Genomic DNA, 24,528 nt, shown 5'->3' with positions numbered 1-24,528 from the left:
CCATCAAAGTCATGTTCGAACGTTTTATGAATTGGTAACTTCGATAATAAATCCGATTTGTTGATAAAAAAAAATAGTAACCACAACGCGCGGGGAAAATAGTTCTAGAAACCGCCGCCAATCCACCAATTGGCGAATAAGGGGCTCCAACTCCGGTTCACCCGTCGCGTGAATCACATTCATTATCAATTTTTTTTAAATCGCCAAACGCGTTCCGTTGGATAGTTTTGGTTGGTTTAGGTTTCGATAGATCATGAACTCAGAGCCTACATTTAGCTGTAAATCGTGCCTTGGGAAGCCAGGTACGTCCAATGACTTATAATATTCAGATTGATAGTTGGTGATGTCGTCTTCGTTTGTTACACAGTTAAAATACTTGAATTCATGTAGAGTACCTACTATTTGATCCTGATGTTGTACCTAGTTTGAGTAATCCACATCTTCATTCTAGGCCGTCAAAATTGTTCGCTCAATCAACCATTTTTTTTATTATTGTGGCGATAAATCATATTCTGGAACACTTTGTTGATGAGCTCACCTTCCGATGAAACTAATTTGCAAAAATTCCGAGGAAGTGAAATCAAACTCTTCGATTCCTCAACAGGAACACGGACATTACCGTTTGTCAACAATTGCTTGGAGATTTTTTTACAAACACGGTAGTGAAGAGTTTACTCGAGCTGTCCTTACAACTAGCTAGAATTAAATTTTTAATATACAATTTCAATATTTTGAATATATTTAGTAATTAAAATATTATATTGTAACGAAGTGCAGTTATTAAATTGGTAAAAACAAAACAAATAATTTAATTTGTAGTTTTGACCCACTCATCAATTGTTGTTGCGTTACTAACTCCTAAAAACATATCACTAAGAAAGAGATGAATGTTTTTGCGAAATTATGCTTTTTTAATGTCCTATATGTTATCCGGGGCTGAGACGAATCCAAAGAGCCTAATATCATTAAAATTGGTGCCGCCGTTCTCGAGTAATAAGTGTTCTAACTAACACGATTTTCGACTATCTTTTATATATATATATAGAAGAAGAAGATAAGCGCCCATACATTATGTTGATAGAAACATGGTTGAAGAGGTGAATTTAGAAAGTGCTTAAATCGCTTTGAAATTCTCTCGTGCTTTCGTCCGGAAAAAGCTGTTTCTGTCGTTACGTTAACATGGAATACTTCTACATCGCCCTCAGGGATGGTTGGCAGCTAGCATTAGCTAGCCATACCCTCAGGAACAAGCCCATCTAAGAACCTGACGATGGATAAGTATTCCATTGAAAAGTCGGCAGAAATGGAGAGCTGAGCTCGGTCGAAAGTTCGGTAAAAATACATCGCGATATCGCTATTCTGGAATTCACCTCTTCGACCATTTTATCGCCTGTATAATGTGAGGGTGTTTATTCGATGTTTTATATCTAGTATCTAAAATCATGTGAACATAGAATTCAGCGGCTATGCGCTACTTATGTAGTATTATCTTCTTATGGCTTCCAAATTTTAGCTTTAGTTATTAATCCTTGGCGGCTACCCTCGGCGTTTATTCTGATTGTTATAGGCGAATACTATCTCGTGTTTAAAGAAGAAATTAGCAAAATTTCGCTGCGATCGTTGCATTTATTTTCTTATGTCTTAGTAATGTTTGGTATTGCAAATTATTAGCAACAAAAGAACAGAAAAATAAACAACCTGGTATTCCAGGTAGTAAGTCTTAAGCCGCGTTCACGCCGAAGTTTGAAACACGTGTTTCAAACAAAAATTTCAAGCATCTCAAAAAGCGCGCATTAGTGGACGAAACATTACGCTGTTGCAAACAGTATTTCAGTGTTTGAAACAGAAATTTTCGTTTCCACCTGAAGTTGGTAAAGATCAAAGGGTGCTGCAAATGTTTGAAACGCTTGTTTCGGTAATGTGCTGTTCTGCTTATGTGCCGTTGAAACATGGAACATAAACATTTCCCCCGCTACCCCTCCGTAAATTTTCTGACCAGTCATTAAAATTATGGATTCAAAATCGTCACTGGACGTTCTTAAAAAAATTTTGAAGCTTCCATGCGTCCGCAATTTACCTGATGGAGGGTCTATATCGTCTCTATTTAAATCGTCCAACAGGTCATTCCCACTGTACGTAGCTCTGGATTGCAAAGACGGTCTCACCCAGTAACGCCTTGGTCTACGCTGCTTTGATAAGATGACACACGCCGCCGCGGATAGAACAACATCCTCTGCACAAGGCATCCCGAGAAGGACTGGCCCAAAGAAGCAGAACGTACAAAGGCGAGTAGTGATCAGGGTTGAAAGTGTTTAAAACATTTTCATGAAACATGGAAATAAAAACCAAGAAACGAAAATTTCAAAATTTTGTAAGAAACAACTGTTTCGAACGATTGTTTCAAACAAAAGTTTGAAATATTTTGTTTGAAACTCCGGTGTAAACGCGGCTGCATAAAATCCGAAGATCCAAAGCGTTCTGGAGTGCATTTTTCTTCCGTTGACATTTTGTGCAGCAACTTCATTGTCTTCAAGGTAGATTTTTTAATAACATCGAAACTTAGGTTGGAATACGTTTTTGTAATAGCGGAAAATTTTAAGTGTTTATTTCAATATCTAAGTGAGACCTTTACTACTTTCTAATTGAGTTTCGTGTATGCGTATGAGTGTGTAGTGATGTGGACTAATGATGAGTGTATGATGAAATACCAAATTCTTTATACTGATATTGTATTATTGCTATGGAATATTGTGGCAATATCAATATGTGACGAGGTCGTAGCCTGGCCGTTTTTTATCTTATTCTTTTCTCCGAAACCGATTAAGTTTTCATTTAACTGTCTCTCTCTGCTCGGACGGGACGTCATCGCCGCTATATTAATCCCGGGATCTCTTCTCTGGACCCATCTCCACCGAGCTGTCCAGTTTCCCTCTCCGCCAATCCTTCCATTCAATTACAGCTTCCTGCGCCGGCATCTCCAATTGTACGAGCCATTTCACTTTCTATTAATCTCCCCTCCCCGTACGTCTCATATCCCTGTTTCATCTTGTACCCATCACGTCTTTCGCTCGACATGAAGGACTAGCAATACTATTACGTTACTTCGTGTTCTATATAAATCCATCGCCATTATTTCGTCAAATTATTGCATTGTCGACCACACATCAGGGGGATTTATTTTGATTAAATAGTCAGTCGATCATACATTGCGGTTAACTGGCACATCTACATACCACCCTGCAAGACGTCTTGATAATAAATCACGCATCGGTCCAAATTTAAACCAAGCTGTAATCACAAAACATCTAATGCCAAAATTTACACATGAACTTAAAATACGTTTGTGTTATCACTTAACGCTACGAGTACATTACAATTCTTTATTTACCTTTCAATTCATTGGCGAAGGACGTTTCATATTAAGCTCTGACCTCTTTATTTCTTTAGAATTAATTTATTCAATTTAACATGGTGAAAGCACTTCTCTATTTCCACAATTCTTTATTTCAAGGCCTTGAAAATGGCATTATGTGCCGAAACCTGGGTCGGTTGGAATGAAGAAGTGTGGAAATGTACAATAGAAGGAAGTACTCTCATTATGATACACATCAAAGATTTACTCCGAATAACGCCGGAAGCTGCATATTTTATTTATTCATTGGTTGACAACGTAGCCTCGTATTTATGCTATAAACGTGTTCCAAAAAGTAAAGTTTAAATGAAGTTCATTAAAGAGAAATTGTTTGAGAACGACCATTCGATGTTTGAACTTCTTCGCTAAAAAAAGGTATTGGCCAGCTTTTTTTGTCGATTTTAGCCCGTAGTGTTCGGCGGCAGGGCTATTAGGATTACCACAGGTGGCTCCGGCGAAGAAGGGCTTAATATTGGATGGCATTGAATATTACAGACAGGAAAGAGAGCCTTCCTGCAAATTTAACTGCGACGGCGAAGTCCAAGGGGAACTTTCCATCGCTGGAGCACTTTGTGATCTTGAGCAGTCTAATTGATGAGCGCTTTCTCAGAGGAGACTTTAAAAGATGACGATGCACTCAGCGAATATCCTTTTATTCTCTTTTATAAAAAAGGTGAGAGTTTTCAAAAAAAGAAATCCACTCACATTCCTCGACAAGTTAGCCTGTAAGTGGCAGATACACGCTCGAAACTTAACGGTAGCCAGCGGAAACTTCTGCAGAGGAACTTATACTCAGTTTATCATCTAAATTACGGCGTCTTCGGTGAATGGTAAAAACTGCTTAGGTAAGTAAAAAAAGCCACTTAATCAGACTTCTTCAAGCAAAATGCGTGATAAAAACTTTTTATTTCCTAATACACCTCTCTAAAAATATTTTTTCGTGCATTTATGATTTATTCTTTTTAAAAAATATACCTCAATCTAAATGACAAACAAAAATAAGTTTGGCCCAGTTTTTTAATCCAAAAGTTACTCTATAATGACTTTCAAATGTCACTTTAGGAAGCTCGTCGTTTTAACTCTGTTCAAAGATGTCAGTATCATTGCGAAACGAAGCGCAAAAAATTGAAGCTAAGGTAGCCGTTTTGTGATCAATATGTCGGGTGACGTGCCTATAGTAAAACAGAAAGATAAGCTATATGTACTTATTCTACTCTCAAGGATTCACTGCCTTCACACGCTGACATCACATGACTTTATTGAATGACTTTTCAATTAAAATAAATCCTCCGAGAATATATAGTCAACAGATAATTCAAAATAATGGAATAGGAATGACATAAAATAAGCACATTTTTAATTGACACTGTACCATGAATTAAAGCGACACAGACACACCCACTTCTATTTCTTCCAGCCTAATGACTTCCACATGCCACTAAAGGAGACTAAGACGACATATATCTAATATTTTTGGCGTTATACAAAGATAATTGGTATATTACTCAAATAATCATTGTTACAATGAAGCCACTATTCAATAGAAAAATATATTCCATTATAGCATTAGTAAGTCAGTGAGAGGGCTGCAGGCATTAGTGAATCCATTACACAAGCGTTGTGAGGAATATGGCATGCAGTGGCGTAGGCACGAATTTCGTTCGGGGGGGGGGGGGGGGGTCCAAAACCAGGGGGGACATTTAAAAAAAAACCGGGCACATGGGTTTTAAACTAATTTTAATACTTTTCATAATCGAAAAAACTTAATTTGTTAAAGACACATTTTGTAAATTCCTGATTTTTCAATATTTTGTTTTCTTTTATGAAGGACAATAATTGTGTTTTTATATTTCAGGGGGGGGGTCCGGTGTTCCGGACCCCCTCCCAGGCTACGCCACTGATAGCATGAGGATTTATCACAAAAAGACCAAGATTATTCCGAATGTTAGACCCAAGATTTACTAGATGGGCAAGAAATTCAGTGGATAGAGCACTTTAACTATTTGGGCATCACACTGGAGGAAAACTGATACAGGAGAAAGGAAGCTAGGTTAGAAAGGAGGCGTTCAGGAAGAGGAAGAAGCTTATGAGAGTATCGTTATGCATGAGCTTAAAGAAAAGACTTATGAAATCTGGAAGCTTAGAAAATCTGGAGCTTTACGGTGTGGAAATATGGGCGCTTGTGATGGACTGGAGGCATTCGAGATGTGGGTGTGGAGAGAAATGGGGTAGGTGAAGTGGATGGGGAGGAACGACGAAGTGCTGGACATGGTGGGTGAGGAGAGGCAGCTTCTAGATGAGATGCGGAGGAGACTGATGGTTTAGATGGAGGGAGTACTGAGTGGGGTCGAGATCTTGAAAACAGTGCTGAGGGGTTAATATTAAGTAAACGTGGAAGGGGAGAAAACAAAAGGATTTTTAGATAGAATGAAAGGGAGTAGACCTTATTGTGAATTGAAGAGGGAAGACCAGGTTTAACGAGGAGACTAATACGCAAAAAACCTCTTTAAAACCTACCCGTAACGGTAGAATAATTCAGTAATAATAGTTATAATCATTATTTAACTTCAGCGTATGAATTACCCAGGCTTCATTTACATATAGGTCGCAGAATCAGTAAATCAATAATAATTTGAAATACGAGAAATACTCGCACGTGGTAAATACCCAGTTACCGTTTCAACCGCTTTATAGCACATGCGCAGCAATTCGTCCCCTTTATGTGTGGTGGGGAGATAGGGAGTGTTGGCCGTGAGAAAATAGGAGGAGGCGATGGGTGAGGTATGGGCTGACGACCCTTGTTCTAACTCCACTCCTCTCTCCAAATCTTTGTTCGACATCCCCAAGAAGCCCGCCTCTACCGTGTTCTCAAACGCACGGAAAGTTATTTTTTAACTTTAAATTCGAGAAAAGTGGGAGCAAAGGAGCCTTTCACCTTCATATTTCGCCCTAGTGCTCTTCCCATACTGTGGTGAACCATAAAAATATTCCGCTTGAATTAGAAAAGATTCACTAATATACAAGAGATCATGCAAAGTAATTATGCGAAGAAATCAGTCCATCACATCTATGAAAGCATCTACATCTACATAATACCCCGCAAGCCGCCTAAAAGGCGTGTGGCAACGGGTGTTAGGACACCAGCCATAACACATAAAAAATGAAGTGCTCTAACGAAGTTAGAACTGGCGTTTATTAAAGTCCTTTATGGTTCGCGGGAAAAACGAATTCCCATATCTATCCGTTCGGCAAAACATCTCTCTTAATTTATCGCTTCTATCGGACCTGGAAATATAGTGTGGCTCTAATATTATGTTCTCTGTGTCGCTCTTAAAGATATCCATTCTCAATTGTCCAAGCAATCTAAGCCTATCGCAGTCGTACCCTTGTGGGCAATATTAGAAAGGTTTTGATGGGTGCGGAAAATTTTAGGACTAAAATGAATTCCACTCGTATTTTCTCAGCCACAAATTCAACAATTCACCTTTCTAATGTATCTATTTACCTCTTAATTAAAATATCGTCATTGTTGAAGACATCCTATAAATCTCATTTATTAAAAAGCTCTCGATGATTACTGTCCGATGTAAGTGATGATGGGAGAGCAAGAATGAAATATTATTACAATGCTGAGCAGGGAATATTGTCGAATCGTCTCATTAGCATGTGGGGAAATTGAACAGCTTCGTTTTGCAATTGTATTTAAAAAGCAAAAAGTTGGTGAATTGAATGGGTTCTGTTGCTATCCTTTTATAGTCTGTATACCGTAAGTTGGCGCACGGGCCTGCAAAGTACGCGAGCAAAGGAGGGGAGGAAAGGACCGACAAAAAAAACTGTATGGGACCGACAGACACAGGTGGCTGCTGGTGGGTCCGCTCGCCCGTCCTCCCCCCGACGAAGGCAACTATCGCCTCTAATACAATTATTAACTTTTTTTACTTACTCACAATATCTCAATCTAAATTAAATATTTGTAAAGTACTAAAAAAGCTGAAAAAATGGCATGAAACACGAAGTGCCCCGATCATAACAAACGTAATGGTCGAAAGTGAAAACAAAACATACAGTACAACGACTAAAAAATAACTTTCGACCATTTCGTTATTTATGATCGGAGCACTTCGTGTTTTATAACATTCTTCTTGGCTTTTTTAGTAATTTAAAAATACCTATGCTACTTAAATTGAGGTACTATGAGAATGTAAAACAAGTTAATACTTCTATCAGAGGTGCCAGTCAGGGGCGCAGCTAGGACTTAGGGCTGGGGGGGGGGGGGGTTTAGTTGAAACTAATACCGGGGTGTGTGGGGGTATGGAATACCCACCAGGATAAGCGGTATGTGCGAGATTAATAAATTGCGGAATTTTAACATAAATGGTTCAAAATGGTAATTTTTACGGCTTTGTGAGGGATATTTTATTAATCCTTACAATTTTTCTTTTAGTAATATCAATATAATTAAGTAAAATGAATTAAACTTAAAAATTTCTGAGCTCTGGGGGGGGGGTTTATCCCCCAAACCCTCCCCCCCTCGCTGCGCCACTGGTGCTAGTATGCCTTCGTCGGGGGGACGTAAGGGAGGGGCGAGCGGACCCACCAGCAGCCGCCTGTGTCTGTCGGTCCTTTCCTCCCCTCCTTTGCTCGCGGCTCGCGTACTTCACCAACTTACGGTATGCACACTATAATTCATAATGTGTCAAATGCCCATGCTAAAAATCTAAAACGTTGAGTAGTAAGCGTTGTGAGCTGAGCCTTTAAACCCCGGAGAGAACTCGTCTTACAACGTGACGCAAGGTATTCGTCACGGTGTCCGGAAAAATAGGGATTGGCGATGAGCTGGTGGTGAGAGCTCAGTAGCGCTATGAAACACGCGGAGAGACAGACGTTCTTTGTCAGTAGTGTGGTCTCCTGCCGAGAGATATTCTGTGAAGTCATGAAGTTAGTGAGTTTATCATAAAAACATACTAACTTTACGTCGAACAGAGGATTATGGAGATACCAAAGCGATTTGGAAATAACGGGATTTCATGAATGAACATGAATTCGGTGTTTCAGTGTTAGTGATAGTTTATAAGAGACCGTACCTATTACCCTAGTGATGTGGTATAACATTTTGGTTCTGTGAGAGTGGAAAAAGGATAATGACCAGCATAGCGTTCCAGGATTCCAAGGTCTACTCAAGCCGAAGAATTTTGGCTTGCCGCACATGATGGGTGAGTGTTCAAATATGAACTTTAGTCACTGAAATTAATAGTATGTTATGATGGTCGCCGATAGAATAATTATATTCATGGTAACCCTTTTGCGTTATACCGCCGCGCCGGGTGTGGCAATGGAGCTTTAGTTCGAAAAGTAAAACTATAGTTTTTTTGCTGAAAAGGATTTTTTTTAGTTGTGCAAATTAATAATGTCTTCCTTTTCAAATTCACTGCTACTATTAAACTTACGAAAGTAGTGGTGATGATCATTTACCAAAATATTTCAAAACCGAGGGATGTGGAAGTGTATCTCTTTTCACCACTCTACCGGAGCCCAACCTTGTGCTTTTAAAAATAACATACGAAATTTCCTCGATAGATCTTGGCGCCATGGTGAACACAGATGTGCTGGGATGACAAATGCCAATGAACGTGTCACTGTTGTTCTAAAACGTACTTCCATTAACACTAGCGAGTGAATCTGAGAGTAAATAAGGGTTCGGTTCAGAGTCCGGTTCACATTAAACCATCCTTACTATTGCTCTATCGCTTTTGGTGGTTTCACACGAGAGGGTTGGAACATGAAGAATGTAATGTTAAGCTTTTTCTCTATTGAAGCATTTGGTGTCGTTGCTGTGAAGGATCCAATGTACGATGAGGATGTCGGAATGAAATTCTCTTTAGTTAGATGAAACCGACTTTATTTGTCCTTTAGTTCGCCCTTACCTTTTGAACTGTCATTTCTTATTTAATGTTCACTCTTACATTCAAATTTACTATTTGAAGTTTCTTTAATTTACAGCCAATGATGTGACTATGAGTCCCTTGTAAGATTGCCATTGCGATGCGATCTGGCTTTCGGTCGATGGAATTCCATTCCAATCACTCTGTTAACTAAGGAAAGAGGTCAACGATGACCCCTAGGAATTATCGCAAATGCAGGACAAGGTATAGTTTTTTTGTTGCTTTGTGACATTGTTATAATTTATTTTGGTGCAATAATCCATTGAAGCCCTCAGAAAGAACATGGTTATGTTCGAAATGTTAGAGAACTTAGATATTTTATTTATAGACCTACGGACACCAAAATTGATTGTTACAGGGCAACAAACTTACAAAAAAAATAAATAAACACGGTATTTCAATTAGAGCTCGTGCGATTTTGTACTGCTCAAAATTTTTCTGTAATACTGTTGATCACATGTGTGTAATTCTATTTCTGTAATATCGCTCACAAAATATCTTCTTTAATTCGTTATAATGTCCTAAGGAAGCCCTAAGGAAGAACTTCTCACGTTGGAAACGTTGGTCAACTGAAGTATTTATGTACCAACTCCTCAAGAATTAGATTTGATAACTGATTATGTAGAGGTCTAGAAAACTTAACCATTTATTGATAAGGAGATGTTTGAATGAGGATTATTTTTTTCGTTGTGACCTATCATTCTCTTAATCCGCCAAATTATTTAAATGGATTGGGATATCGGGTCTACGCATGGGCGAACCCAGCGAGGGGCTGGAGCAAAGAAGCAAAAATCACAAATGTCTTTAAGGAAAATAATATTTTTTCAAGCAAATAATTTTAAAAACCAATAAAGAGCTGTTACATTTTCCTTAAAATGTTGATTTCGTTAACATTTTCCGTGTTTAAATCTTACCTACTATTTGAACAACCATGGCTTGCCCCCCCCCCCCCTAGTTTTCATCCTGGGTACGCTCTTGTGTCTAGGTGAACAACGCAATCGTAATAGTACAGCTAGGAGAAAGGTTTTTACGATCATTACATGTAAGTGTCTGAATGTTCTTTGCTCCTAGCATCCCCTCCGATCGGCTTCTTTCTTAGCGCCCTCATCACTCTCCTCCTCGGGACGAACAGGGGTGGATCCAGGATTTTGTTCTGGGGGGGCACAAGGATACCTCGTAATACCAAATGAACGCAATGATAATGGGAGTGTATTAAAAATCTTGCATAATTTTTAAGGGTCTGGGGTGGGGTGCCCTCGTGCCTCCCCCTAGATCCGCCTATGTGCGACAGCCACTGAATGGCCCAACGTACGAGGAGTGTGTTAACAAATCCTCAATTACCTCCTCCAAGGGCACAGGACGTCTTCTTTCAACTAGGAGCGTTACGCATTTTTGTCACACATTTGGGCGCATTACATTCGGTTTAAAAAAACCTTCAGTGCGGTTACGAATCCAAAGCGATCCATTTATTATAAATATTTACGATCGCAATTAATAGCATGGGAATGTTATGACTTTAGGTTATGATGATAGGTTAAATTATCGCGAGTATTTATTTCGGTAAGCAGCCGTTGTTTGAGGCTTGTTTATTTCTTTTGAAATTCGAGTGTCCGTCAGCGACGCAAGTGGCGGCTTTCGAGAACCCAATCAAATGCGCGCAGTTTGACAACACGTTTAGTGTCCTGCTGAGGAATCCACTGGGCGACCTCCCTCCCGGCCTTATCATCGCTCATGAGAGAGTCTTTCCAGAGCCCAATCGGTGAGTTGTTGGTGCTTGCGTGCCGAAGGACTTATTGTTAGGCACGGATATTTTGCTGAAAAGCATTCAAGGATACTCTTTCATACTCCACCCTGTTATCGTACGGCATTCCTTGGATTAAGACCAATGTTTACGTCATCGGCAAGTGATCGTAATTTTTTTCTCGAAATTATTGGTTTGCGAAAGAATATAAAACACGCTCTTTGTCTGAATGAGTAGGGGAGACCGGAGTGCATTTTAGGTTTGGGACATGAAATTGATACAATAGATGCGAAGAATTGTAAATCAGTTGTATTGAATATTATTATTTTCAGATAGCTAGGTGCTAGGAAACTATGTTCTTATGTAGGCCGATATGCAGTGTAATCGCATATGGATGAGGATTTTCTGCATTTTCTATCACATATAGCTTGTCTATAAATTTCTTTGCGGGAAAAGCTATTTGAAAAAGGGATTTACCCGATGTAACCGTGTACATTTCCATGTAAAACAAGATTATCATCAATAATAATAAATTGACATTGCAATTTTTCCCACATGCAGAAGTAAAAATCAAAATAATTTGTTCAATGTGAGAATACTATGGTGTCGCACTTACTTGCAGGAAGTGTGTGATCCGGCCTTTTCGTTATTTTTCTTCTCGACTCAAACAAAATCACAATTAGCTTTGTCTCAACTCAAAGAATTATAGAAATTTTTTCAGCTCATATTCCAAGTTATGACTCACTTGTTGACTTTGAATATTGAAAAAATATTCGCTCATTTGGCTGAAAAATGAGAATAATCCTCAAAATAAGACGCGATGGCATGACGCTGCTAACATTGGATCTAAAAGACAAAGAAACTAAAATAGGCGGCGCTGTGATCTGCTCTAGCTTCTTTCGGTTTTTGAAAATTGACCAGCGTAAACACGAACCTCACGTGAAAACTTGTCTCCCTTACCAACGAAGATACATGGAAACCAATCCATTCCAATATTGGCTTGTTGAAATTACCAGTCGATTTTTTTCAAAATTTATTTTTCACCCATCACCACACTAGTTGTTGTATTTTTCGAAATACATTAAACTGCAATCGATTGTATGTTATTTGTAATTCGCTTTGAGATTAGAGATATTTTTGAACGCGTCAAGTGATCACCACTTTACAGCAGAGTATTCCTCAGTCGGCCATTGAATGATGTTCTGTGAGCTCCGCTTATAACAATGGTTGCCACTCGCCTGTCCACCGCATTTCATTAAACAAACTATGAAATTGAGGGTAAAGCTACGACGAGTCACGACGAGCTAATTGGACTACGTTAAATGTTTTTTCAGGCTCACCTTGTTTTGCTAAATTTATTCCACTTCTATCAGTAATGATGAGGAATCAATGGTCCTAATGTAAGCCAAAAGTTGATTTAATTTTATCACTGACAAGAGGAGATGAGAATATTAATCTTTCGACCCCATTATTCTTGACCTTTCATGATGCATCTTATTTACCAGCAATGGGCATCCATATTAAAACTCTGATTTTAACCTGTCTCATATAAAGTAGGATTATTTTTTATCAGCTTCAAAAATAAGTTCATTGATGGATTTGATTGACAAAACTTAAGCAGCATGCCTGTATGTGAAAATTTGAAAACAAGCTAGTGCGTTGTTTTCCACGAAGAGTCTCACTTGCCCAGCACGGAAGGACGTAACCAAATGGCTTCGGTGGGCGGAAGTTGGCTAATGGAGTATATTCATGTAAGATGGGAACGACGCGAAGTAAATTCCTCGAGGAAACAAGGGACAGTTTTCAACAGATTATAACGAAAGGAGGAATATTTGCAATAATTGCGGGAAATAGTTAATTAATTTTCTGACTTACCGTAAATTTTCCGTTTTTTAAACACAACTCATTTCATCATTGGCCTAATACAGAGGCGGATACAGAAAAAAAACTCGAGGGAGGGGCGCAAAAGATATCTTGAGTTATCTTTACTTTTATCCTAATAAAAATAATGAAGTTACATGCAGAGTTTACGAAAATTTTAATAAAATTTATTGCACACATATACAAGGAAATACCATCTTATGATATAAAAAAGTTGCAATTGTGGTTCTGCAAAGTTAAGCAATTCGGACGGGTCTGCAAGTGGGGGAGGGGGGTCGCGTCCCCTATGCCCGTCATCTATATCCGCCACTGGCCCAATAAAACAAAGATAAATCGCCTTGCATGTAAATTGGGATTCTTCTTTGCATGAATAACATTATTCGTAATTTCTTTTTATTTTTGTGAATGTACGGCTTCTAAAGCTCTGGAAACGTTTCCACGGTATATAAAGAGTTTTAAACGAATATTCATTTTATTCCATATTGTCGATGTAGCCACAAATTAAGTGCAGCATGCAATTAATCTACAAAGATATTTGGCCAATCACCAGTTATTACTTTCAGGATTCACGTTTCCCGGCGACGCTACATAACTTAGTCGTTAAATACAAAGTTAATTTCTCAGCATCCGTACACAATTGGCCCTTAATTTCTGCAAAATTATTTAATTTTACCTTAGACTGTTTTCATTTTTTAACCTCCGTATTGTATTAGCTATCGTGTGCACCCTCCGTATGGCCTTTGAAGCATGCGCAAAGTGACGGATAAAATAGCAGTCCCCCCACACTCGTGGGTTGGAAGAAGAAATATGCTGCATAATTAGAATGAATTGCTTGGAAATTATAATGACCGTTGGGGTACGACAGAGAAAACAGTTCCTAATGATGGCAATTAAGGATTTAATTTGGATCCGAGGGCAGCTTTAACTTTTTCATTCGTCGCTTCAAAGTTTCGCCATTGCCGCTCGCTTAAGCGTTACTAACGATGTGAAGAGAAATGAAAAATGCATAAATAGCTAAGGGTCACCAGCGGAAAACCCTTTTAATCCCTAGTTGATGCTGAATTCGCTGGCGAAACGTAGAAAGTTTTGCTTCTTGCCAGAGAACCACTTGAGCCCGACAGGTTTAGGAGAAGTCATTAAAAAAAAGATTTTTTTCTGGATTCACTCAATTATGATCGTCCTAGGTTTCTATTTGTTAGTTTCATGTGATGTAAATGCTTTAAACGCGCTGTTTTCGGGGCTGTGAAGTTAAATATTAAAAATTCATATTGAAAAACAACTACAATGTGCTAAATATCACATTTCATGATGTTTAGGTTAGTGTTGGATGCGATGGACACATTAGCTATACTAAATTTTATAAAATATTACCAAATATGCATGCTAAAGATTTCTGAAAATATCTATGAATTATTTTGCTCATGAATGACTTTTTTTTAAAGAACTAACCGCGGAATAGCGAGGGATAAACCTTTAAGATTCAGTTTATCGCCTTAAGACTTTGATTCTATCGTACCCATTCCCTGAATATCGCTCCAACAAGCGTAAGTTGGATAAGGAACTCCACGTCTTACTCCGCGAAAACCTTACCGATCATCTGCATCCTATTGACTGAAGTCTTCATTAAGTTTCGCTTCTCCTTTTTCACTTCATTTTCCGGCTTTTCAGAGTCTCATCATCGAAAATTCATCGAAATCACGACTTTCGCCCGGATCATTGTCAGAACCCCCACCAAGTTCCTTGCGCTTCAATTATTTTTAGTTTCACTTTTTTGAAGCTGGCCATCAGATGGCAGTAGGAAGCATTCCAAGGCTATTGTGTCTGTTGTATTATATGACGGCTCTTAGCGAACATTTGTAGTTGGCAGAGGACTTATCTCTTAGCAATATCTTGGTGAAAAATCGGTACAAGGTATTGTTTTGTCCATGGGTGCTCTATGGTATATGGAGCTGCAAAGAACAAGGACTAAATATTCGGAGTGAAGGCTGAAAGTTTGTTCAAGGCCAATATAAGTACCTCGTGGTATTCGACGTTAACCGCTTAATAAAGCATGATCTTCGTTGGTGATATTGTAATGCATCCATTGTTAAATTTCATTTATCGATGCATGATTTTACCATAACTATCTCCGTTATATGAAGGCCGTTGATTTTAGCCAATGTTTGTAAGTTCCAATGGTACAAAGCTCCATTAAATCTACGCAGAATTCGTCTGCTTGTAGTTGCATATGTAATTATTTGTTTCAGGCGTGACTTTATGGAATCTACTCAACATAATGAAAAGTTTAGAAAAATTTGATATTCCACTTACCTCCTATGCATATGTACCAGATGATGACGAGCCGAGTCTAAACTTAGGTCGTGCATAAAAATATTTATGTGGAATAACGAAGTTTTCTGTACTTTTCATTAAAGCTGCATATGGACTGGTGGCGCCGTGCTGCGTGCCCAGCTGGCAGCGCCCACCTGCTTGCTCTGCGCATAAGTTGACCTTGCTGGGCTACCGGTTGTTGCTTGTCATGGCCCAATCGCGAGAATCGTGGGCCTATTGAGAGAAATGGTCACGGGGGGCATGGAGTTAAATGTGGCATGCCAGTGTCTGGCTCTCCATTGCTACCGTTTTGCGAAGGAGAACCACTGCAGTGAGGAAACAGGAATTAATTGTGGCTTGCCACTGTTTGTCTCTCAATTTGTGGAAAGGCTGATTTTGGTCCGTTTTTGCACGTTCATTGTCCAAAACTCTGCGCAATGCCGAGTCAAAGTGCTGGGACCAAGTCTAAACAGTGCGCGCAGAAATTCTACGTCGAACGCACGAGACCGCCTCCCTGTAGTACTTGGTACGACTGAGATAGACCCTGAAAATGTAACTGCAAAAAATGCAGACAGACTGACTCGATACAAACTTAATATACATAGATTTTAGGCACGAAAGGAATAAGGACTAGTGGCTCGGGTGCATTGAATTGAATCTACCTCACACTTACGGCAGGGCAAGACACTGCACTGACATTGCAGAGCATTGTGAGAGCAGGGGGTCTCAAGACGCGCACCGATTGGCTACACGTCTCTTTTAAAGTGTAAGGATGAACATTGACCATATGATTTACGGATAGCTTATTTCTATCGGTGGAATATCATTCTAGCTCCTTCGCGGCATATCGATGGCTAAGTTCTAACAACATGTAACTCAAATTCGGGCGTTTTGAGACAGGTATCTTAAACAAAAAGTAATAACATTAAAAAAGTAAAATACAAGCAATAAACAACTCTTCGTTTAAAAATTAATGCCTCTTTTTCAGTTTTATGAACTTTTGCTTTTTAAATTCAGCGTACAATTAAAAAAAAATAATCTTATTTTTTGCTCTCCTGAAAAGTTGCTATTTTTGATATATGTGTTGTTAGAACTTGGCTATCGATATGCCCCATTGTTGACGAGACATGCGTGAATCATCCTCCCATCGCTTCTAAATTCGTCGCTGTTATTCCGCTTTCCCACCTCTTCTTCTGTTCACTGCGAATTCTCTCCCTCCCATTTTCTTCGCTTGTCCGTTCTGTTTCACTCTCGCAAAAAAGCGCTCGTCTTCATGCTCTGTCTCCCCTGTCTCTCTGTCTCTTCCCTTCCACCAGAGTAGGGCGTCACGAGAAGTTTTTCCAACTTCTCTCAGAATTGTTCCCTGGCGCCGGCGCCTCATCTGAGAGAGGGAACCCCTCCCCCCCCCCTGAACATGGCAAGAGCATTCGAAAGAAGGAGGAGGAGAAAATGCGAAACTCGGGACGGACTGAAACTTTTCCATCCCCACACACTACTTTCTAACATTCATCCTTTGCCTAAAAAATTTAATGCCCAATATTTGCCTTAATCTTGTATTATGTCGTAAAAATTTTATTCACTTACACAACTATATAATCATCTCCAAAAGTCGACATTTGAGATTGGTCTGACGCAGCTTACAACTCATCTCTCTCATCGCGCAATCACTTTATACCCACATAATTCTTCTGATCCGTATCCTACCCCACCTGCTCCATGCGCTACCCTTTTTAATAATGTGTAGACACCCACATGTCCCGTTTTGATGAGACCGGATCGGTAAAAAAACTTGCAGGGTTGGTACATGAGGAAGCCTGTATGTATTGCCTTTGCGTCGCCAGGAGCCGTCGAGTACTGACGCGGTTGCGACGAGGATGGCGTGATGGGATAGTGCAATGGGGGAACTCGAGTCCGCGCTCACGCTGGGCCGTCGCCACGCGTCGCAGGGATTTCTTTCGGGCTGCTTGGAGAGATATTTCGTCTTTTTAGATTCAAATCAGATTCCATTCATTATATTCACCGTGATTTTAGTTCCATCGTTTATTTCTCATGATGACGTGGTTCCGTAGACGAGTTGGTTCTTTCCGCCCGTGGTAGTTTCTTTAGTATTCTGAGAGGTTCGAATCGGAAGTAATCATCCTTTTTTCTTTTTTTAAAAGATGCACTCTAGCATTCGACACAATTGATGCAGTTGGGTTAAGGAAAGGTGAATACTGATTTTTTTAACGGCTAAATTTATGAAAACGGTGGCTCTCTTCACGTTAAAACATTTATTTCTCGGCATATCCAATCACTTAGAGGAAGTTAGCTGGGGAGATGGGAGTGGTTGTATTTCCGTTTAATTGCGGCTATTAAATGTCAAATCTCCGTCAAGTAAAATTCCTACTCATAGTGCCAACAATTCTTAATAAATAACCAGCGACAATGCACTCTACCAAAACGACGATTTCGTCTTTTTGATTTAATTTAAGTTAGATGAACAATATAAAAATTTCCTCATACGAAAAGTTTGGAAATATTTTTTACATTTTTAGCATACGTAACTGCGATATTCATTTTCTTTTCTGCACTTCGAAATTCGGAATCTAACTTTCGTGAATTTGAAAAATAAAAGAATGGGTAAAATTTCATTTCAAACAGCTACTTGTAATGGGAAAATGTCATTCTCTCTATAAGAAATACAATGAAATGCACCAAATAAATATTTTCCCCGTGACGAGATGAAGAAGACGATCGTTTCGCCGTTGTTATAGTTTTTCGCGTGTTTCTATTCACTTTTCCAATCATAAAAGCTAAACGTTTACGTTTGAACAATGTGTAATGATTCATTGCTGTAGTCAAATAAATAACGAGTAAAAATATACGGCAAGACCCTGTAGAGCTTCGGTAAGATTTTATACAAATGCTCAAAGTTCAGCGTTCTAGCATTCTCTTTGCTCCGGTGGTAGGTCAGGAAAAAAAGGAGATTTACGTAAGACATTTTCTTTCTTATTTGCTTTTATTTCACTTTCGGTATTGTGCGTTCTCACTATATCGTTAAAAGATGATAAAATGCGTCGAGTTTTCGTAGAGTAAATTCAGATTTATAAATAAGCTCCTACTTTTTTACACTCTTTCAATTTTACAAAATCAAATACAAGGCATAAGAACGATGATGCAGCCTTTGGGAGTAGAAGATTCTTTCGCTTTTCTGTCTGCTTATTTAATATCGAGTGCGCTCGCTTTCGAACTAGCCTTTGCTGATGAATGTATTCCCAGTAACAATAACTGCCATCGCTGCCATACAAAGCAGGTATTTTCCAAACACTACTTACAAGTTGTTGGATAAGAAAGTTCTTTTTTAGGTCAATGTCTTATTTTCGGTGTCCCTAGACCAGTGTACGCCGCTAAAAAAAGAAATATAGGCTGCCCATGAGAAAATACTGTGATTCGTAGATAGAATGAGATGATGCACGTTCGTCCATTGTGTCCTTCATGTTGGAGTTTGAGTGAAGAGTGGTCCCCCAACATGACCGGCCTCTAAAACCTCCTCGGCCTCATTCCCTTCCCTCTCTTCCGCTTATCCAATCGCATTGCTCTTCCTTTTATAATTTTTCTGTCTCCGATTGTGTGTGTGTGTGTGTGTGTGTGTGAGTGCGGGCCGAAGTTCTAACTGGAATGGCTGGTAACTTCATAGTGCTTTTCTTTCTCTGTATCTTTTTTTCAGGGCGACTTGGGGAACAGCGCTAGAAGGAGAGAGTATTCTTTCGTTTCCCGAGAAAATTGGAAATTTGGGGAAATCGCTTTCCAGGGAGTGAAGAACTGCAGTGGAGGTGCATTGCTTCAAGTCGGGACAGTTTTTTTGTTGCAAGTTTAGCTTCTCTTTGAAAAGTTTTCGCCCGATAAGGAGAAAAATTCTACCGCCTTCTACTGTTCAAATAACTTGTCTACTGAATCTGTGAAAAGAATCGTTTCCGGCGTGACTTGTGGAGGTTGCTAATCTTCAATATTAAGCACAGTATTAAATGTTTGTTGTAAAATATTTTATGCGATGAGGATGTCCTTTTCTCCTCTCAATCACCTCCTTGGTCAAATTCCCATAATTCCCTAATAATACCAATCGAAAAACTTCATTTCATACCACGCATCTTTAAAAAAGCTAGAACTACGTAGGAGCGATAGAAACCTCGGGTTTTCTTATTCCTATTTTTTAGAGTATAGAGAACTATTTAAATGCATCCGAATACAGTTTTTGTTGCATAAGGAGAATAACTTATTGAACTACTTTTCCGAGGCTTAGAACATTGTAATGACACCAAAAAGAGAACCCTTTCACTCACTTGGGACTTTCCCTTTCGAACTCACATGTATCATGCCATGACCTCGCTCACCTGTGAATCATTGCGAACTCATTTGACCTAAAATGAAAGCTCAGAATACCATTGGTAATTTATTGCAATGATAGAAATTTACTTTTTAACAGGCTATTAATATGTAAACTAGAGTGCTGTTTAAGATACTGGCAGAGGTACCGCTGATCTTGAAATGTCTGTCAGTATTTTTTTCTGAAGCGATGTTCTACAGACTCAACGGAGATGAAAAATAGTATTTTAATTCATGCTATCGAGATTACTCTCATTTCGTTTAACACGGGGAACTCAAGTTTCAATAAAAATACTGATTAACGTGAATGAATTTTGCAAAATTTCGTCACGCGGACCCCATTGTTGAAGTCAAAATGACCACAAACCCATGTGCGGGTCATTCCAAGGTCTTAGAATTCGGTGTGACGTTTTGATGGCCATCTTGAGGTCACGATGAGTTCAGCCCTACATAGCGTTCCACTTGATTAGCAGATGAAGCGTAGCTTCCGTCTTGTTAGAGTCAGGACTACCGTCACGAGAACACAGTTGCGGCGTCCGCCGCTTCGTGGTCATTATCCCACAGCACATCCCCTGCTGCCTGCAGGGGAGGCTGTTCTGTCCCTGTCCTAACCCAATGCGAAGGGAGGCTGATCGCTTCAAGCGACGACGACGCGCCTGTCCCTGTGATACGTTCGTTGCCCCCGGCGACGATCTGGTCGAGAGAAGCTGCTAATGCCCAAGCACATCCGACTGCTAGTCGATAGATCGATATCTCAGCGGGATAGTAGGGCGGAACTCAAGTTAATGTATTCGCGGTGTAACGTTGAAATTTGTTTAACTCAGAGTCTTATTAACGCCTGGTTACACGGTACATGAGAATGTACAAGAAAATGTGAGAATGTCTGAATCTCAGAATGAACGCGAAAATGCACCGTGTAACCACGCAAAATGTAAGAATGTATGAATTTCTGAACGCCTGCTCTAATTTCGTTCAGACAATCATACAATTTGAACTCAGAGTCACCTGGTGGCAGACTACGAAAACGACACATTCATTTCATCTGGCTTGTATAGGCGACTTCTTTGTTTACGTACGGCCCCGATAGTTATTTGGATTTGATATGATCTTGCTTGACTTGGATACCTTACTGATTGAATATGCGTAGCGAAAGAATGGAACACAAGAAAAGGGGATGGGTAAAAGGAAGGATCAGATGGAAAGGCCATTAATGTATGAACCGCGAGAATTATCCAAGAATGAGATCCAAATGATCGTTAAAAGGTCATAAAAAAGCATGAGATAGTCAAAGAAATAAGTTTCAAGTACTATTTACGAATATATTTACTCGAGTTCCTGTTTTTGAATCAAGACCGACTGCAAAACGAGTCGAAATTTTAGGTGTTGCGTTGATATGCAGCGAACGCTATGGGCATCGCAGTAATAAATACTGAATTTACTTTGCCAAAAGCCTCATATTTCTAGTATATTCCTGTAGCGTGCGCCGATTCACAGGAGAAGGATGGAGGGAAATCACGACACACTCGCTTTCAAGACTAAAATTCAACTGCCTTTATTATGTCCTGTTTTTTACATCACAAGGCTTAAGGGCACGAGAAAATTTTAAAATGTGCTTTTATTATGGAACACTACTATTCAACAAAATTTGAACGATATCGGCGAAAGACACTTCGTGAATATTCCTTGTTAGGGGCTCCTTTCGACGAGAGGCCGGCCGCCCATTACATTCCTTATTTTTCTCCGTGGTTTAAACGTAATCAGTATTTATTCTCGTAAACAGCCACTTTCCTTATAATTTGATCCTACAATGGGTAGAATGATAGGTACATTTATAGAGTTGTTTACAAAGTGAAATAAGTAACTTGATAAAATCCTGCGGTAACCATGATTTAAGAGTGTACTTACGTTGAGGATATCCCGTTGACAATATAGATAATGTATTTGGCTCCATTCTGTGAATCATTAACCACTTATTCCTCTTATTTTTGTCCTTTCGAACACAAGCAAAAAACTTCTCCGGCGAGTAAATAGAGGTACTAGACGACGGAGCACGTTATATGGTTTTATGGGATACACTATTTATATGGTTTTCACACTTTTTTCTATTGAAGGTCCATGCTGCATTACACTTACTGCATTAAGCAAATGATGTAGGTGTGTAACGTAGATCACAATCTGCAATCAACTTATTTGGATTTAATCTTTCCAAAGCTCCCCAAACAATCGCCTTTATTTATTTCAACAACGCCTTGGCAACCCAAAATATTCACAATCCGAAGTTTGACGTTAAAACAGCAATTATATTCGCTAAATATGCGTTTGAGGCCCCACATAGACAGTTGTTCTATCCACTTCCTAGGCCTGTCATCAGTGGATACCGTGCCGTGATGTAACGTGCGCACGCTCCGTCACGTGTTTTCAAACAGTCGATGAAGGTTATTTTTAATGACTCATATCTCAGCTATAAAACATTATTCATCCACGAAATTTTCGGCAAGTACATTTGAGGTAAGTATCTTATTGTTGTAGTACTTTTAAAAAAGTTTGCATGTTCCCCTTTGGTTTATATTTGAAGTTGAAATAATTTGTTGCGCATTTAAAATGTACGAAAAAATGTCGGAAAAAATGTACCGTGTAACCACCCACTCGTGGATCTTGTCCATGAGAATGTACAAGAATCTGTTCAGAAAACCATTCAGAAAAATGTACAGAATCTTGTACATTCTAATGTACCGTGTAACCAGGCCTTTAGGGAAAGATCTTGTCTCCATTCAAGCAAATGGAACAATTTCAAAGGTTTTAAAGAAGAGAAGAACCAAGCGTGATGGAGACGAAGCTTTCCATATTGAAATAATCACTTGTTATTGTCCACGATTATGTAATTATATATAGTGGAATCGTATTTTGGAATACATCTGTTATAATTGTGGAAAGTTGCAAGGGCTAATTTCAAGATTTCATAGGTTATTGTGTGAAGTTTTTACTTGGTCGCCGTACAACAAACTTGCAAATTTCACAATCTTTTTAATTAAGACACTACCCGTGCTTCAATATTTAGTTTCATTCTTAGATCATGTCGAGGATACTATGTTCGTTAATATTAATGACATATGACCGAATGACTTGCGAAAAAGCCATTCATATTGACAAACATTGACCTCAAACAAGACCTCGCGTAACAATTAAAAATTGAAATTCGCATTTTTTTAAACCCACCGTTAAATGTTTACCTACGAGAAATTACTCAGGTAAAATATTTGTATTTAAAATAAATGTAAGCTTCGAAAGAAATGCACTCCCTTGTGCTATAAACTTTCGACATGAAAATGTAAATAATTAGTAAGTAATATGTCCCAAAAAAAAGACTGTTCGAGGGACAGTGACGATTCATCTGAAATATCCCTCAAACGGTCGTTTAAATGTAACTTGAGATAAATTGTTGGAGCTGGAAATTGAGGCATTAGAGAAGAGCACTTATCACTAATTACTATTTTGACGACTCAGGTATTTTTATAGGTCATATTTTTATCAGATACATTTTGACCTACTCGTTTTATCAATAAGTTTTCTGAAATTATTACGTGCTATGACTCTGGCCCATTCAGTGGTCATCCAGTTTTACCGTCAAGGTTGACACTTTTAATGAATAACTGCGATAAATGCATTTTTACCAGCCCGCTAAAAATCATTTTTCGCAATGCTTTTTTAATTTGTATGTAATTTCTATTATCTAGTATCATGAGCCTTGATACAATTGCCATTGGAATCCAGGAACCTGGATGTCGTAGTAGTCTTCGCAATGGCCCGGTATGCCAATGGTCCGTGGTTCGATTCCCGGTCCAGGGGAGTTTTTTCTCAGGGCAATTCATTTATTTATGTAATTTCGTTTAAAAGTTTTGAATTTACTACTCAAGTGTTGCAATATTATATCGATTGGGCGATTATTTTTTAACATTTATATGCTATAAAACAAAACACTGATCAGTGCGGCTGTCAAAACTGGATGTTGAGGTGAGGAGAGGGTATTTTTCGATTCGATGCACGACAACATCAGACATCATCAGAGTGTAATCTTTGCTCTGTTGGCGTTTAGAGGCGCCAGTCAGTGAACGAGGAACAACCCGTTAAACCGGAGGCGGAGAAGTTCCGACAAGCTGCGACGTCATGAGGAGAATTTTGAAAATTCAGCGACGAAAATGTTGCATGTCGAAATTGCCGAATAGCTGGCGTGTTGGATGGACTTACCTTCGGAGCGCTGGCTGGATCTCTTGTCTCCTTTCCCCATCCTCGGCTGTTGGCCCTCCGCTTCTTCTGCACACTTTTAATCACACCCCTTCCTCTATTCTCCACCACGGCACTTTGGCACACACGACACTTCCCTTCGTCACAATGCCTGCAGCCTCGCCCCTTGCAGCAGCCTTCTGCTTTGGCACCCCCAGCCTTCACCGCCGTGCCTCCCGCCGCTTCGCCTCCACGCCTCCTCTCTGTCGCGACACCTCACACCCTCCCGGGAACATCTGCAAGCAAACATACACCACGAGAAATCACTTAATGCTTTGCCTTCCATCAGAGTTCGAGAACTACCTACCTGCTGGGAATTCATCAGATAAAATGCAATTTCTTTTACATTATTACAAGAGGATATTGAAATTTTGTTTCTGTAGAAGAATTATTATTCATTCGCGTAAAGCTTAAGTATTATAGTGGTTAGGTGAGGGAGGAGCTCATCCCGAAATAAGCCACAGTCGTGTTGTTTTCACGCGTTCATGCTAGATGGGCCAGTTACTTTCCAACTCGAAACTTTAAGACACTTTCAACTTCATTGAAATTTTTAATTACAATGAAATCGGTCAGTGTAGGAAGGTAAGTGTTCCATCTTT

At 39.3% G+C, this 24,528-nt stretch overlaps 1 protein-coding gene across 1 annotated transcript in view; it reads right to left on the bottom strand.

Annotated features, from left to right (window-relative positions):
• The window catches only part of LOC124161611, a 439,803-nt gene that overhangs the window by 177,169 nt on the left and 238,106 nt on the right, over nt 1-24,528 (bottom strand). The window contains exon 3 of the mRNA XM_046538001.1: nt 23,894-24,165. Coding sequence (XP_046393957.1) covers nt 23,894-23,933 — 40 coding nt within the window. The 5' untranslated portion in view covers nt 23,934-24,165. The remainder of the gene's footprint in view (nt 1-23,893; nt 24,166-24,528) is intronic.

Source organism: Ischnura elegans, chromosome 6 (assembly GCF_921293095.1).
Source record: "Ischnura elegans chromosome 6, ioIscEleg1.1, whole genome shotgun sequence".
NCBI lineage: Eukaryota > Metazoa > Arthropoda > Insecta > Odonata > Coenagrionidae > Ischnura > Ischnura elegans.
Note: the sequence above shows the minus strand (reverse complement) of the source record. Positions and strands in the feature narration are given on the sequence as shown.